Source organism: Aspergillus undulatus (genome assembly GCF_047715775.1).
Source record: "Aspergillus undulatus strain CBS 261.88 unplaced genomic scaffold BDV17scaffold_24, whole genome shotgun sequence".
In the NCBI taxonomy this organism is placed as follows: Eukaryota; Fungi; Ascomycota; class Eurotiomycetes; order Eurotiales; family Aspergillaceae; genus Aspergillus; species Aspergillus undulatus.
Window position 1 is genome coordinate 358,640 of NW_027396628.1, and position 15,488 is coordinate 374,127.

The 15,488-nt window shown below is 52.1% G+C and overlaps 7 protein-coding genes across 7 annotated transcripts; 4 read left to right on the plus strand and 3 right to left on the minus strand.

Moving 5' to 3' along the window:
* Positions 1 to 481: 481 nt before the first annotated feature.
* On the plus strand, positions 482 to 2,326 carry BDV17DRAFT_298468 (aromatic prenyltransferase; the record flags this gene model as incomplete). Its single annotated transcript, XM_073763698.1, has 3 exons — positions 482 to 503; positions 806 to 1,931; positions 2,018 to 2,326. 3 exons carry the CDS (start codon positions 482 to 484, stop codon positions 2,130 to 2,132), a joined length of 1,263 nt encoding a protein of 420 aa, XP_073615623.1. The 3' UTR covers positions 2,133 to 2,326.
* A 1,004-nt stretch (positions 2,327 to 3,330) lies between these two features.
* Positions 3,331 to 5,654, plus strand: BDV17DRAFT_263580 (uncharacterized protein). The gene is made up of 3 exons (XM_073757924.1): positions 3,331 to 3,857; positions 3,919 to 4,771; positions 4,827 to 5,654. The coding sequence occupies exons 1-3, from the start codon at positions 3,432 to 3,434 to the stop codon at positions 4,934 to 4,936; spliced, it is 1,389 nt and encodes a 462-aa protein (XP_073615624.1). The 5' UTR covers positions 3,331 to 3,431; the 3' UTR covers positions 4,937 to 5,654.
* BDV17DRAFT_298471 (ankyrin repeat domain-containing protein) lies at positions 5,257 to 7,035 on the minus strand (the record flags this gene model as incomplete). The annotated part of the gene is made up of 2 exons (XM_073763699.1): positions 5,703 to 7,035; positions 5,257 to 5,301 (listed from the first exon to the last, which is right to left on the minus strand). Exons 1-2 carry the CDS (start codon positions 6,927 to 6,929, stop codon positions 5,257 to 5,259), a joined length of 1,272 nt encoding a protein of 423 aa, XP_073615625.1. The 5' UTR covers positions 6,930 to 7,035.
* A 1,846-nt stretch (positions 7,036 to 8,881) lies between these two features.
* BDV17DRAFT_90714 (uncharacterized protein) lies at positions 8,882 to 10,211 on the plus strand. The gene has a single exon (XM_073765322.1). The coding sequence runs from the start codon at positions 9,153 to 9,155 to the stop codon at positions 10,128 to 10,130; it is 978 nt and encodes a 325-aa protein (XP_073615626.1). The 5' UTR covers positions 8,882 to 9,152; the 3' UTR covers positions 10,131 to 10,211.
* Positions 10,212 to 10,663: 452 nt separating this feature from the next.
* Positions 10,664 to 12,451, plus strand: BDV17DRAFT_291419 (uncharacterized protein; the record flags this gene model as incomplete). Its single annotated transcript, XM_073762127.1, has 1 exon — positions 10,664 to 12,451. One exon carries the CDS (start codon positions 10,664 to 10,666, stop codon positions 12,449 to 12,451), a length of 1,788 nt encoding a protein of 595 aa, XP_073615627.1.
* A 291-nt stretch (positions 12,452 to 12,742) lies between these two features.
* Positions 12,743 to 14,337, minus strand: BDV17DRAFT_298475 (putative NAD binding Rossmann fold oxidoreductase; the record flags this gene model as incomplete). The annotated part of the gene is made up of 2 exons (XM_073763700.1): positions 13,538 to 14,337; positions 12,743 to 13,483 (listed from the first exon to the last, which is right to left on the minus strand). The coding sequence occupies exons 1-2, from the start codon at positions 13,862 to 13,864 to the stop codon at positions 12,743 to 12,745; spliced, it is 1,068 nt and encodes a 355-aa protein (XP_073615628.1). The 5' UTR covers positions 13,865 to 14,337.
* On the minus strand, positions 14,338 to 15,452 carry BDV17DRAFT_90722 (uncharacterized protein). Its single transcript, XM_073765323.1, has one exon. It carries the CDS (start codon positions 14,990 to 14,992, stop codon positions 14,429 to 14,431), a length of 564 nt encoding a protein of 187 aa, XP_073615629.1. The 5' UTR covers positions 14,993 to 15,452; the 3' UTR covers positions 14,338 to 14,428.
* Positions 15,453 to 15,488: the final 36 nt, after the last annotated feature.

Consider the following 15,488-nt stretch of genomic DNA (forward strand, 5'->3'; position numbering starts at 1 on the left):
GCCAATTAGCCGAGTGGCTACCCGACCGCGCCAGCCCTATAAACCCCTATATCAGTCGGCTATCGTAGCCACAGAGCCTGTCTCTTATTGTCGACCGGGACAGGGAATAGAATCCTGAGATAAAAGTTGATGACGTGCAGGGTATATTCTAGCATATCTGTAATAGTCCGAGCTTTGGGGAAGATGGGCTTTCGCAAGTTTCTGTCTCTATCCTATCGGGGTGTTTTCAGGGAACCTGCCACGCGAGCACAATGAACATAATAACCTTAAAAATAGTCAGACAGATCTAAGCGGCAGGGATAATTGATACCCATGAGATATATCGTTTCGGGCGGTTGCAATGTCCTCCAGCTCGGCGCAGTAACGCGCAACTGGCCGGTTATGCGTAAAATACTTTCGTCTACGCTGCTTGTGGTTGCGGCTGTGTCTGCTTATGCTTATGCTTCGGACATGTAGAGAATGACTAGGCGTCGGATTCAGCATGGTCGGAGAGCGAAGGGGTTGTATGTTCGTACTCGGGGTTTGAGTGCGAACCCTTCGAGATATTTAACGGGCATGCCCTACGCAGTGCCATGCGCTGGTCAGGCAGCTTGTCAGTCGATACATAGCTGCTGAAAACATTTGGCCATACGACTTCAATCCTCCCTTCCATACCTCATTCCACTGAAACTATCTTCGACATATAAAAGCAAAATGCCCTCTCTCGAGAACGAACAAGAAAGCCTTGAGCTGGCTGCCGCGACCAATCCCACCAAAAAGGCTTCTCGACCCTTTGACGTACTAACTGAGTACCTGCCCTTCGCAGATGAAACGGAGAAGGAGTGGTGGTTAGACTCTGGATCCCTACTCGCCCGCATGCTCGACGTCTCCGAGTACACAACCGACCAGCAATACCACCACCTCCTCTTCTTCCACAGACACCTTATCCCATTCTTAGGTCCAAAGCCAATTCGATGGCCCAGCCTAATCAGCGGAAGTGGATTGCCAATTGAATATAGCCTGAATTTCCAGGAAAACAGTACTCCCGTGATTCGGGCAGCGACTGAGCCCGTCGGGTACGAGGCCGGAACGCCCGCGGACCCATTCAACAAGAGGCCGCTCGAGAAGTTCGTTACTGGTGCTTTCAAGTACGGTGTGAAGGGCTTCGACACGGCTTTACTGGACCACTTTGCTCAGACTCTCTTCCTACCTGATGCGGATGTGTTCAACGCCGTCGACCTCAATGCCGCCTTTCCCCGAACACACGCCGGAATCGGGTTTGATTTTAAGGGCGACAATGTCGTGATAAAGGGCTATGTACACCCGGGCTGGAGGAGTAGAGCGAGCGGTATCCCAGTCAGCACGTTGGTCAAGGATTCAGTCGATGGGATCCAACGGAAGCTTAACTGCAAAGAGGCATTTTCCCTGGTGAATGAATATATGGATGAGAGTGATTCTTATAATCTCCGCACATTCATTGCGTGGGATTGTACGCCTATACACACCTCCCGCCTAAAAATCTATGGAATCCACAACGACGTCTCCCTCGCGAAGATCGAGGAGCTGTGGACGATGGGCGGTCGCTTGACGGATGTCACGGCGCATGAAGGGCTCAACCATCTCAGGCGCCTGTGGGGACTGCTAGACATAAACAACAAGACGGCTCAATCCGCCCACTACGACGAGGGCGGCGATACCCAAAACCAGGATGGCCAACCCGGATGTGAATCTAACTCCAAGTCCAGTACACCCGATCCCAAAGTCGAGCGCCGCCTCCCCTTATTCTGGAATTACGAAATGAAGTCTGGCTCCACCCGCGTCGCGCCAAAGATCTACTTCCCCGTTTACGGGGAGAATGACCTCATGGTTGCGACTGCGCTATCGAGGTTCTTTGCAAGTTTGGGGTGGGATAAGAAGGCAAATGAGTATGTTGGGTTGGTGAGACAGCTCTAGTGAGTGCTTATCTATCCCGTCTTATGGAATATACATGTCTGGATTTGCGTGACTACATGGAGGAATGAGGGCTAACGAGGAACAGCCCGGATCTGGATGTTAGCAAGACGTCCCGGCTGCAGGCTCTAATTTCCTTTGCGTACTCGCAAGAAAAGGGCGTTTATATGAGTGTTTATTATCATTCGACGAGTTGTTATTGATGCCTGCGCATGCTGTCGGTAGGGTTGTAGGGCTTCAAGTTGGAGAAAGAAACAAATGGGGAGTAAACTAATTTGTTTGATAAATGCCGCAAGCTTTTCTCAACATCAGAAAACAAGGCACAGCCAATTCAGCCTCTTAGAAGACATTGTACCAATTTCATCTCTTCCCATATCCCTCGCCACCGAAGGGATCAGTATGTTGGGCCCCAAAGCCAGAGTCAGCGCCGGACCAACTGCCGTTATCGTTCGAACGACCACCGTCAGCGGAATACGAGCTGGCATGCTGGTCAGCAGCAGATTGAGCCCGCGCAGCGAACCCGCTTGAGGACATGTCGCCGCCGCCCTTGACCTATGCAATACGAGCCCTTCCTTAGTCTGCCTGTACACGTACATAGCATACTGACAGTTAAGGAGGCTCACCTGGGACGACTGGATGCGGGACGAATCAGATTTGTACATCTCGTATGGTGAGGCATGTTGGTGGCTCTTTCTTATTTTGGAAAGCTTTTTGTTGTTGATGTCTTTCTGTGGAGAACAAATTGAGTCTCAGATAGTGGGTGGATGGAAGCGGTTTGGGAAAGGTACTCTTGAATTACGGTGCTTGGTGAAGATTCTACACCATCTTTACAGCCCACTGCAACACTGCACTAGCTTGTCAAATTTCAATAGTGACGCAAAATTTAACCCGTCATCGAACTGTGAAAGCCAGTTGACGTGAAAGATACAAGTTCATTAATAAAGCGTTGATGCGGCGTCATGGGCTATACAGTTCTAGACTTGGAGAGACAGAAATCTATGGAGTCCAAGTGACCTCTCCAGGATGCTTTTCACGGATACCCATCGCTCATAAGGAGGGATTCTGGGCCGTGATTCAATAGCAACTGTTTCTTGGTGTTGCATCCTTCCAGAATCATGCCATATATATATCCTATGGGAATGTAAAGCCTAGAGTCCGGTCTTCAAGCCTGGCTACTCGGCAGGAGTGACGTTATATACCTGCAACGCAGCATCAAGAACGAATCGAGTCCGCCAATACCTCTTATCCTAACGAAGGTCCTATCGTGGAAGCATGCGAAAGGAGCCTAATGAATCCCAACGTCCAGGTTGAAGGTACAACCAGCTGCGAGAGCAAGAACAATGATTTATGCGGATCATAACCCAAATATGCATAAGAATGAGTAATAATGCGTGGGTTTATGCAGGCTGACATGCTGACAAATTGACCCATCATTCCAGCCTGGGGGCAGCATCCCAACAACTGAAATCCAGCCGGCAAATCAATGAAGCAAACCAGAAAAAATGGAAACAGAATTCTACTCCAGCCTAAGCTGGGCTCTAACGATGGACCCTGCAGAATCTCTGTCCCCGGGACCCTGGGAGACCCCGTCCCAACTGCGACAGCAGGGCAATGAGACGTGGGCAGACCCCCAGCTGGATCTCGATCTGCTGCTCTCCGCCTCCTCGTACCCCATACCTGAACCCCAACCACTGTCCCCACTACCCCAGAATGAGGGAGAGCCAGAGAAAGACAGCTCAGACGCAAGTTTGCTATACGGTGGTGTTGTGGTGAGTCAGAATAGTGCGGAAACCCGATCTGATCCAACCTCGGGTGTGCCCTCCACCCCCAACGCATTGAAACATCGCATATCTAAGCCTGGTGAACCCGTAAGGAAACGTGGTCGTCCACGGAAACTCATTGAAGATGGCGCCGATAATCCGGAAGAGGTAAGAATTGACTTTTGTCGACCCTACCCAGGGTGTGCATATATAGATCTAACGTTCCCAGCGACGGCGCACTCAAGTTCGCATGGCGCAGCGAGCATATCGCTCCCGCAAGGAGGCGAATATATCACAGCTTAAAGACCGCATTTACCAGCTTGAAACTGCCGTCAAGCAAATGAGCACCTCGGTGATTTCCTTCGGCGACGACCTTGTCCGGTCGGGCGCGCTGGATTCTCATCCGGAGTTGTTGAAGCCGCTCGGGAATACGGTGCAGGCGTGCTTAGCCCTACCGGCGCTGCCTCAGAGCGAGTCAGAATACCAGATGGAGGAAGCATCTACGTCTAGTTCAAAATCATCCCAGAGAAAGCGACTCACGTCAGCCAACCGATTCCCATCAACCCCCCAAAGTCCAACAATGGACATCCCCGAATTCATCGACCGCCTCCACATAACCTGCAGCTACCAAGCGTACCTCGTGTGCGCAAACCCCTCCATCCCCCAACGGCATCTCGAACGCCCATTCCGAATCTTACTTAGCCTGATGCCTCGCGCCTTTGTCGCAGAGTTCTTCAAGGACTGGCTGCTCGCGAAAGCAGGACACAAAACCCTCGAGCACTGGGCTCATATCCCGTTTTTCCGGATTGGGGGCGCGGGGACGCATTATCCTACCACGGGGAATGTATATCATCCGTTTCGGACGCACCGGAGTAAGCCATTGGTTGAGGAGGATGTGTCGAGGTTCGCGTTTACGGATGAGATGGGCGAAGAGCTGGAAGATGTCTGGTATGATATGGGTGATTTGCAGGGGTACCTGCGGGAGAGGGAAATAAGGTTTCCTGCTTCTGCGCCGGCGATGAGTTCTCTCGGCGTTTGTCAGAAGGAGCAGGGGGCTAATAGTGTAGCGCGCTTGATGCAGAGTATGTGCAACCCCCCTTTCCTCTCACTATGTTTCGCGTTGCTGACCTCATCCAGGGCTCGTGAGAGGAGCTATCTGTCTCGGCCGTTCGCCGGGATTTCGTCGTCGTGACGTTGAAACCGCGGTTGGTGAATTCGTCGCATCGCATAATTTTCCGGCGTCGTGAAGACCAGGATGCCGAATCTAATACCTCTTCTTGCGTCGTAAAAGGCCGAGGGCTCGTTACGCCGCTGGAACCCCTAAAAGAACTTCAAATACCTCCTCGCCTTATCCCCAGCTGTTGTAAACCCAATAAAGACTTCAAGCCTACCTACGCACCTTAGAAGCTAAATGTCCGGCTTAATGGCATCCTGATACTGATAAAAAGCTTTATCGTGTGTGACTCGAAGCCACATGGGTCTGACCCGTGGGGTAGATTGGGCGTGAGGAATGGACAGACTGGTGAAGTTGCATACAGTGGGCGTGGGTACATAGTGGACGGGCATACTAGAAACCAGGCAGGGGAGCTCGCAGGCGCCGGTAACCCCCCTTCTGTAAGAGAATTATCCATGAGGTCAATTATGTGAAGATATTCTGGCAGGGATCACACTTGTACAAAGGGAATAACTGATTACACACGCCCTCTCTCCATTTCTGTCATCCCTCTCTGACAACTACGCGGCTAATCCCATTCCCAAGCTGTTACCGTGCCCATTTGCGTTACCGGCCCCGGCATTGGTGCTCTTCCTCCGTAGCAGACGTGAGACACGCACTTTCCCAGAATGTGGCGAGGAACTGCGTGGCTTCTCTAAGCACTCCATAGCGGTAGCACCGGCGAGATCATTAACATCTCGGCTAGCACCCAGGTCCAAAAGTAATCGGACCATCTCTGGCTTGCGGCAATTGGTGGCCCAAAATAATGGCGTCCAGCCTCGACTGTCGGCATCGTCGACGTGAATCTTCCGAGTCTCCATCAGGCGCTTGAAGGCTTTTGTCTGACCAGCTGCGGCGGCATGTGAGTGTGGTGTGCGGCCGTCTGCATCTCTAAGGGTTGGATCTGCCCCTCTGCCTAGGAGGAGGTCGATCGTGCGGACTCGGCCTAACTCTGCTGCTAAGTGTAACGCGGTGCGGCCGTCCGTTGTGCGAGCATCAATGTCCATTGCCGGGTGGTTGACAAGTGGTGTGAGGAACCGCAGCGCATCTGCTTCTCTCCCGTAGCGTCGAACTTCGTTGTGCAGAGGCGTCATGTTGTTCGAGTCCCGATAGTTCACGTCGAGGTCGGGTCTTTCGATAAGGGCGTCAAACATGGATCGGTCGTGGATTGAGAGTGCTGCAGAAAGAGGGGCGTCTTTCGATGGGTGCCTCCAGTTGGGGTCTATGCTACGGTGAGCCAATAGCGTACGTACCAGTCGCTCGTTCTGGTCACCAAAAGCCGCAATAAATACATTCATTCCAGATCTGGGGTCCGGGATGGTGGGGTCAGCGCCATGATCCAACAGGGATGTGATGACATCCGGACAGCCCTGAGAACAGGCCCACATCAGGGCTGTCCGGCCCCATGCGTCCCGATAATTGACGTCTACCTTTCCACTTTCTATCAATACCAGCGCCGCCTCGTCGTACAAACGAGCTATGGCTAGGAAAAGCGGAATGGTATACCCACCCACCTCTCGTTGAACGTCGGGCCCTTTAGTGACAAACAGGTGCTCAGTGAGTAATTTATCCCAGTCGCCCGGAAAGGACTCGTCCACCGCTTCAGGTCCGTCACGATCCACCAGCAACCTCACAATATCTGTGTGGCCTGCAGTCGCAGCGGCAAATAACGGTGACCATGGCCAGTCTTTCGCGAACCGATGGTGAGCTCCCCTGGCGAGGAGAAGCTTGACGATGGCTGTGTTCCCATCGCATACGGCAACGAACAGCGGCGTCAGTCCATTTTCTTTGGCCTCGACATCAGCGCCTAGGTTGAGCATCCGGTCTACCGTGTCAAGCCGGTCGTTTCGGATCGCCCAGAACAACGCGGAGCTGTTGGAATATTGGATGTTGTGCCTGTGCAGTACATCTGAGAACAGATAGTAGAGGCGCTTCTTGACTAAAGTGAAAGAGCTCAGATCACGTTCTGCTTCTACCTCTTCTGCTATGAGAAGGAGTATATCATTTGGGAGGGCTAGGAGTGGCATGGTGGTCCGGATTTCAAGTATGTTGCCTTTGAACCCTCCAGAGTACGTCAAAAGAGTAGTTCAGAGATGGAAACAATGAGGGGAAATGGTGCCTGCCGAATACCCTAGGTTTGTATGACGCTGACATTGGCGTGCGGGGTGGCACAACAAAGGCATCTGACTGGCTTTGTAACGCGGGGTCAAGATCCGGGATACGTCTTGCCGGGCCAATAGTATCTTGCTTTTCACCTTTGAACAACAAGGCGAGAGAGAGGTATTATTCGACCTGAGGTGAAGAAATTTTGCGGGGGCCCTGACTGGCAACTCCGTGTTGTCTATCAGGGGCGGAAGGTGCGAAAGGCGGCGCCGGCAGTTCTTCCACGGGAGGCTATGAGCTCACGTATGCCAGGGCCCGGCAATTAAGTAGACTACGCAGGCATGGCATCGCCCTTTGATGGTGAAAGCATTGCGATACGGAAGACGTGCAAGAGGAGAGCAGGGCTTGGAAGATCCACAAAGCTCAGCGACAAGGTCATTTCCGCGGCCTGGAGAGACTGAATTTGCCCACCAACCTAATCTGGGCGCATTTCGAGGGCGTTGTACTTTTTCACGGAGGTACCGCTTTTGATACACTAGAGTCTAAAGGCGCAAGGAGCTGATGTTTGTTTCCTTCTTTAGCGAATAGAGAGCCATTGCCTCGCGACTACAAAGCATACAAAGCCTTCAGTGATAAAATAAGCAAAGTCCATGTTTTTGGAAACGAGGGCCAATGCGGCTGCCAAGGAAGGAAATAAAGGAACCAAATCCTAGGGGTTAAAGGAGCTGCCACTGAAATAGTAGAGTGTTCAAAGGGATCTCTTTTCTCGTACTTTTCCATTTGGCTGTAAGGACAGACACTCTTCCCAACAAGATGCAGATCTAGCAACACCAAAGTACCACTCCGAAACCTACAACTCGGCTACCTTCCCAATTGGAACGATCTCCAGATCTCCCAATCGTTAAAAGAAAGCCAAATAATGTCCAAAGCTACCCCCAACGTAGTCTGCCGCTGGTGGAGCTTTGTCATTCCGTCCTATATCGACAACATAAAGACCTCAAACGCCAACACCGTGCTAGCCAACGCTCTCAAGGCACTACAGGGAATCAACTCCAGCAAATGGTTTGCAGCAATAACCAAGTGTCGTGATATCCGTTCCATGACCGAGAACCCCGCGAAAATGAATTGGCGCCTCCTTGTAAAGGTGACGAGGCCGCTAGGCGATAATCACACAGAGAGAAAGAGGACGACAGAGGAATGGAGGCAGGCGATGGTCTAGGAAGTGCTCGAAAGGCTGGCCTCGGCCTCCCTGCTCCATATACCGGATGCCAGTCCTCCAGAACCGCGACCCGAAGCCAGAGAAACCCGTCTCAGGGTCAGTCCCGCTCGACCAGCGCCAGGATAGCTAGGAATTCTCCCGCCGAAAATAGGTACGCGCCTTTCGCCGATCGGCGACTTTGGCGAGCTCAAGAAACATGGCCAGTTCACCTTTTCTGTTGTTTCGGTAGGGATGGGCGGCCGTTCCTGCGGCGCGTGAATACGCTGAAACAGGAGGCTTATTTCGACGAGTATATGGAAGTGGTCGATTCTGTATCGTTCGTATATAGAGAAAAGGTTGAGCGATTGGACGGGACCTTGATTGCTGCAGCTGGCAGGTCTCAGTAGGGTATACAGGCGACACCCAGTCAAAGCTCAAGATAAAAACCGGGACCAAATCTCAAGATGCAAGAGAGACTGGAACGACAAATGCCCATTATTCAGTAGACGACTGGCGCCGCGAGGACAAGCGGTGATTGGAAAGAGAATATCACTCGGGATATGAAAGAAGGTTGGTCGGATAATCCCCAAACTTAAGCTCAATCACTTGTCTTATCCATAGGCAGTTCTGCAGTATGGTTAGGTAAGGAACCGCGGTACTATATATGTGAATGAGCGCCATGACGAGCCGGGCTGCTGTTTGCTTCCCTACTGTGTAGTTGGAGTCAGTATTGCCGTCGGCCACGATAGATAAGCAACAAGGAGATCGCCGCATCCCTGCCCTTATCGGCCGCTCTTCTGTACTACCTTGACCTTTTCAGTATCAGTTCGGCCGAGCGGGGTCACCTCCAAAAGATAAGTCTGTCTGTCCTTGCTGTCTACAGTATAAAATGTAAACACCTTCTACATCGTCATCCTCACCCTCAACAACACAAACCAAAGCCCCCAAAATGGCCCGCTACGTGGAACGCCCGATCCCTCAGATCTCCCTCCACGATTTCGACTCACGAATCAAAGAGATCACCAATGAGCTAATCCACGCTGCCGAAAACGTCGGCTTCTTCACGATAACAAACCACGGCGTATCCACCCCCGAAATCGAATCCATGTTTCAACTATCCGAAACGTTCTTCTCCCTGCCAGCCGAAACAAAATCTACAGTCCCCTGGAACCCGAATAACGTCGGGTGGGAAACAAATTCCCAGGCCCGGCCGTCAACGGGACAGCCGGATAGAAAGGAGAGTTATCAGTTGCAGTTTGGCGAGAACATGGACGGTCTTTGGCTTGGGAATGAGTATATTCCGGGGTTCAGGGAGGATTGCTTGAAGTTCATGCATAACGTTCAGAAAGTCTCAGAACTGCTCATGCGGTGTTTCGCGCGGGGTCTGGGGTTCCCTGAGGACTTCTTCGTGAAAGCGCATGATATCTCAAGATCCAATGCGCAAACGACAATGAGACTCCTACACTATTTCGCCCTCCCCACCTCAACAGATGGAAAGACCTACCATCGCGCCGGCGCCCACGCAGACTGGGACTTCCTAACGCTCCTCTTCCAGAAAGAGGGACAAAGTGGACTAGAAATCTGTCCCGGACGCGAAAGCGTCACGGAATTCGGGATAGGCGATGAATGGACGAAAGTCGAGGCTAAGACTGGCGAGATAGTGTGTAACATTGGGGACTTGCTCATGTCGTGGTCGGACGATCGGTTCAAGTCGACTTTCCATCGCGTCAAGGCGCCGTGTGAAGAGGGTGATTATTTTGGGGATCGGTATAGTATTGCGTACTTTAATCAGCCTTGTAAGGATGCGGTTATTCAGGGCCCGGGCCAGAAGTATCCGCTGTTTACGGGGGATGAGTTTAATCGGAATGCTATGAGGCGGAATTTTGCGGCGTTGCAGGAGAAGTTGAACGCGAGGGAGGCGAACTGAGGCTGTGGGATGGTCCTGTATTGAGTGAGTGTTTTGTCATATATGATTATCCATTATTCCATGTCAGCTTGCAAGCCAAGAACAGTTCTGAATGCAGTAAACATACCCCCACCAATAAGACACCCCTTAGGCTCCACCCCAGATTGAGAAACATTCCCCGCATAGGCACCCCCTCACCCCAGGATTCCCCGCCTCATTACCACCATCTAGCCTACTTTTGAGAGGCCAACAGTTTGTCAAAATGGATTTCAATGGACTTAGCCATCTTGGACCTACAGGGCAGACAAATGGTGCCCTGTCCAGTGGTACTTCCCACGCAAATATGACCCGGAAGCGGCGAAGCACAACATGCAGTCATTGTAGATGAGTTACCCACCCTATCCCGTTCTATCCCAGAGCCATGGTAGTGTTGACTTAAATCACGCAGAAACATATCAAATGTGAACCCAGCGATCTGCCATCTGCGTCTTGTAGGCAGTGCGTTAAGGATCAAGTCCCCTGCACGCAGACGAAGGCACGCATTCGGTTCAGCGATGTCTCTGGCAAGATTGCCAAGCGGAATGACCAGTCGTCTGCTCCCTCAGGCCGGAAAATCAAATCGAAGATACCGAGTGAGTCTCCTGCTAAGCCCTATACAACGCACAGCGCTAAAGGGCGCAGAGAAACTTGTCTACGTCGATGAGACCGCGGAGCTAGCTGCATTGTATAATGAAGATGAAGACCAAAGGCCGGAGGAGTCTGTTCTCACTGCTCCTTCTGTAAGTGAATGCGATCACAGTTCAGGAGTTGCGCTGCCGACAGACACGCCAAAGTCACCGCGTGGGTTCGTCCCCACGGCATCAACTGTGGCGAGAATCGATCTGTTACTCGGGGACGTGGTAGATACAGACCCATTCGCACATGTCGAAGAACCAAATTGTGCATACATAATAGCGCCTGAGTCTCTCCCGGCAGACAGTTTTGTCATGCGTGGTCTTGTGAAGCCATCACAAACTCCACATTCGCCCAACAGCACACTTGAATTTGGGTTGCTTGGGTACTATATCGACCATCTCAGCATGTGGCTGGATCTGTGTGATCCCGAGCGCCACTTCCAACTAGTTGTCCCCCACCGGGCACGTGGTTGCCCCCCTCTCATGAACGCCATCCTAGCTGCTTCGGCTCGTCATCTCACCCGGGTGCCCAAATACCGGACAGCATTTGGCGAGGTAGAATATGAGGGCCGTATCCTGCGAGATCTCACCGATGAAACTGCCTTGCACTATCACAACAAGTGCATTCATGATCTGCTAGCGCTGAGCGCAGACCCTGAACAAATCCGCAATGAGGATCTGCTCGCTGCTGCAATTATCCTCCGGTTCTATGAAGAGGTGGACTACCCGTTTCAAGATGAACAGAAAGACGATGAACTCTTCCTTCGAGTTCTTAATATGTTCATCGAAGCCCAGATCCCGAGGGTGCCACTTATTGCGCAGAGGAACCCATCCATCTCCTCTGGAACCACTGCGCGCGCGGAGTTCGATCCATCCACACCCCCCGTTGCGACATACAACTCCCCCTCGTCAACCTCTATTGCCAACGTAATGACCCTCGAGACCCGCTGGTACATGTCTAGCCTGCGTCAGGCCGCATTTTGGGTCGCTTTCCGACAAGAGGTATACTCGGCCTTCATCAAACAACGCCCGTTTAACATGTCGCTGTCGCGATGTGACGTCTTTCGGTCATTTGCTCCAGGCGAGGATGCCCTATGGACAGCTCGACTGGTGATCTTCTGTGCAGACGTTCTAGAGTTCTGTTATGGCAGCACGGCACAGACATCTACCCAAGGGACCTCCACAAAGGAGAGATGGACGTATCTCAAATCACAATCAGAAAAATGGATCGATAGTCTCCCGTCGAGCTTTGAGCCCATATACTTCCGCGAAGCCGACCGACGGAAAGGGGAAGTCTTCCCCGAAATCTGTTATTTGACAAACATCCACGTAGCAGGCGTGCAGCATATTGAACTAGCTCGCATCCTCCTGGCGGTATACAACCCGAACATACCAAAGCTGGGTTTTGGACACAGAGAAAGCATGCGTGTTCTGAGCGAAGGATTAAAGGCGTCGGTTATGAGACTGTGCGGTATTGCCGTGCACAATCGCAAGAATCCGCCCTCATTGACCACGGCGTTATTGGGCATTGTTGTCTGCGGAGAGCACTTCGACGATCGGTCCGAGCAGCGAGCACTCATTGAGCTTCTAGATAAGCTGGAGTGGCACCACGGGTGGCCCGTTGGTAATTATAGAGATCGATTGAAGCAGTCGTGGGGATGGTTATGATGACTCGCCACTAAGCCGAAAGAGATGTCAGGAGAAGGCTCCATCACAACCATAAATATAATCCAGATGAAAACACAGGATCTGCGAGCGCTGCAAGCGCGTTTTGCGGGAGATACAACCGGGGTGTTTATGAATATGCAAAGCACGATAGCACGAGCCCATACCTCCCTAGTCCATTACGAGGAAGGAGCGGTTATAGAGAGGAAAATTTCAACCGATGAGATACCGCAAGCCCTCAGGGCTTCCATTGCTTCTGGTCTAAGTAGCCTGCCTATCTATATGTGTCCCCTATCAAATCTTCGCCCCTTCAACCCTCCTCCCCGTCTCATCAAACTTCAGCTGCTTGCCGGTAACAAGCGCCTCCTGCAACCAAGCCCCAATCTGCACCGCCTTAACCGCATTCCCCAACTTCATAGGCAACGGCGTATCATCCAAACAAGCATCAACAAACTCATTCGTCTCCCTCACAAAAGCCTGCTCAAAGCGTCCCCAGTACGTCGCCGGAATCTCGCGCGTAATCCCACCAGAGTGATAATAGTTCACCAGGTCCGACGCCGGGTTCAGGTTGACGGACAGTTTCCCTTCCGTACCAATAATCTCAGTAACATCTTCCTGACCATGCGCCATCATTCGAGAACAGTAATAGTGGGCTATCTTGCCCCCGTGGAACTCGACTATCCCAACGGCATTGTCAAAGTCGTTGTATTTCTTTAGGTCGGGCGTTACGGCTGTGATTCCGTACGCAGAGATGGACTTGGGGATGATGTCGGACCCGAAGAACCACAGCGTGAGGTCGATATCGTGCACCGCCATGTCGACGAAGACGCCGCCGGACCAGGACGCGTACTCGACGTAGAAGCCCGACGGGTCGTGCTTGTCGCAGGTCTGAGAGCGGAGGATTGAGGGGCGCCCGATCAGGCCGTTTTCGACCTTTTTGTAGGCGTTGCGGTAGGACTCGTCGAAGCGCCGACTGAAGCCGCACATTACTTTTAGGTGGGGGCGTTTCTTTGCGGCGGAGACCACGTCGTTGCACTGGTGCTGTCTGTTGGCATACTTTCACCGGGGTGGAAAGGTTGGGGGACGAACAATATCAAGATTAATACTCAACGGCTTCTCACAAAGAACATGGAGGTCCTTCTCCATAGCCTTGATAGCCTCCTCGGCATGAACAGACGTTGCCGTGCCGATAACAACAGCCTGCAGACCAGGGTGCTGGATCATATCCTCGTATTTGGTGTACAGCGTCACACCGTAGGGCTCAAGATGCTGCTTCGCCCAGGAAATCTCCTCAGGGTCAGGCGAGAACGCCGCAACGAGCTGTGAACGGGGGGCACGGTTGAGGAAGTTGAGGGCGTGGCGCTTGCCCATGCGGCCGAGGCCAGCGGCGCCAACTTGCAGTCTTTTGGGAGGCATTGTGTGAATTGAATATCTTGATGTCTGGAATTGTTCTTAACTGGATTGGATTCGAATACTTAGGGGCGAAGAGGGTGCTTTATAGCTTTTTGTCGTAGTAGACGTCTCTATCTGCATTCATTGTTGCGATGCCTGATACGTATGTTGCAGTATACTATACGGCGAGTATTTACCCTCTTGAACGAAAATGGAATACAAAACCCACAACGTTGCCGGAGCTTCCTTGCCATCTTTGATCATTTACTACGCAATGCTCTGAGGGGACAAGCCCGAGCTGCACAATGACGCGGTATGAAATCGGGGCAACTCCGACACTAACCTCGTTGGTCCAATTAGGCAATTTTTCTCCGGGCCCGGCCCCGCCAAACACAGCCCCCCGCATGTTGGAGCCAATCTGGACAGTGTAAGATTATGGCGGGGACGGGGATCATTTCCTATTGAGATAGAGGGGGTAATGGAAGGAGTAATAGAACAGCAAGCAGGTATGGTTTGCCCTAGTGTGCGTAATAACAGCTGACGGTGCTCAAATAATGGCAGATATATATGTTCAGGAATGGCTGTTACCTACACGATGCATCTCTGATTTTCCTGACCCATATAGGGAGTGTCATGCCTAGCTTGTCTCCTGCAATCACCGAGCTTTGTCGCCGGACCAACGGCCTTGCTCTCAGGAAGACTAAACTTGCTGCGGAGTTTGGCGATAATTGACGCAAACACAATTCCAGGGACGTCGTCGAGCTGCGCAACGGCCTGCAGCTGGGCTCTGCCAGAGTCAGAGGCAGCTCGCCCGCCTGCTAAGGACAAGGTTGACTTGGTGCAGTAGTCGATGATGTCCCAGGGTAGGGGGCTGGGATGCAAGAAGACGGCTTTCCCAACGAAAGACTTGCAGCAAACATCGCACCGGGCTCCACGTTCTTTTTTACCGGCCTTGGGAGCCACATATTCTCGAAGATACGCAATGCGGATGGCATCGCGAGCAGCCAATTGCCCTAATGCATAAACAGCAGCGATCTCGCCAGACGACTGGCCTACCACCGACGTCAACGGAACTCCCAGAACGTTCAGAAAATTAACGAGGACTGTTCGGAGAGCGGCGCAGAGGGACTGCGAGATCCTGGCCTTGTCCATCTCGCAATCGGCGTCAGAAAGTGCGCCAAGTTGGAGAAAGGAGAGCGATGTTTGCGTGGACGGCCATCTAAAGACTCTTGCATTTCCCTACAGCTAATTCTTAGCTTCTGTCGACGCATTGATTCCATTCCATCCCATCCCATCCGAGCTTATTGGGCGCCTTAGCCGGTAACGGCTCCCAGGATTTGCAGAGGGCCGGAGGATCGCTGGCTGCTGAATCGGGTAGTTTTCTTCTTGCGGATAGCTTCCGCTTCTGAATCAAGTTTACCAATCAGTTCATCAAGACTAGATGCGCATATACTCAGCGGTACTTTAGCGACGAGCGTCGCTTGAAAAGAGTTGCTGCTACGTCGACGTGATTGACCACGGGCGTTTCCCTTAAGTGGTGGGGATAGGAGGATAGCAGGGCAACCAAAGACCTCTCCGGGGCCGCCCAGACTACAAATGGTATGGTTTATCCCGTTCGAGGAACGGTCCCTTGGGGGAGATTTGCTGT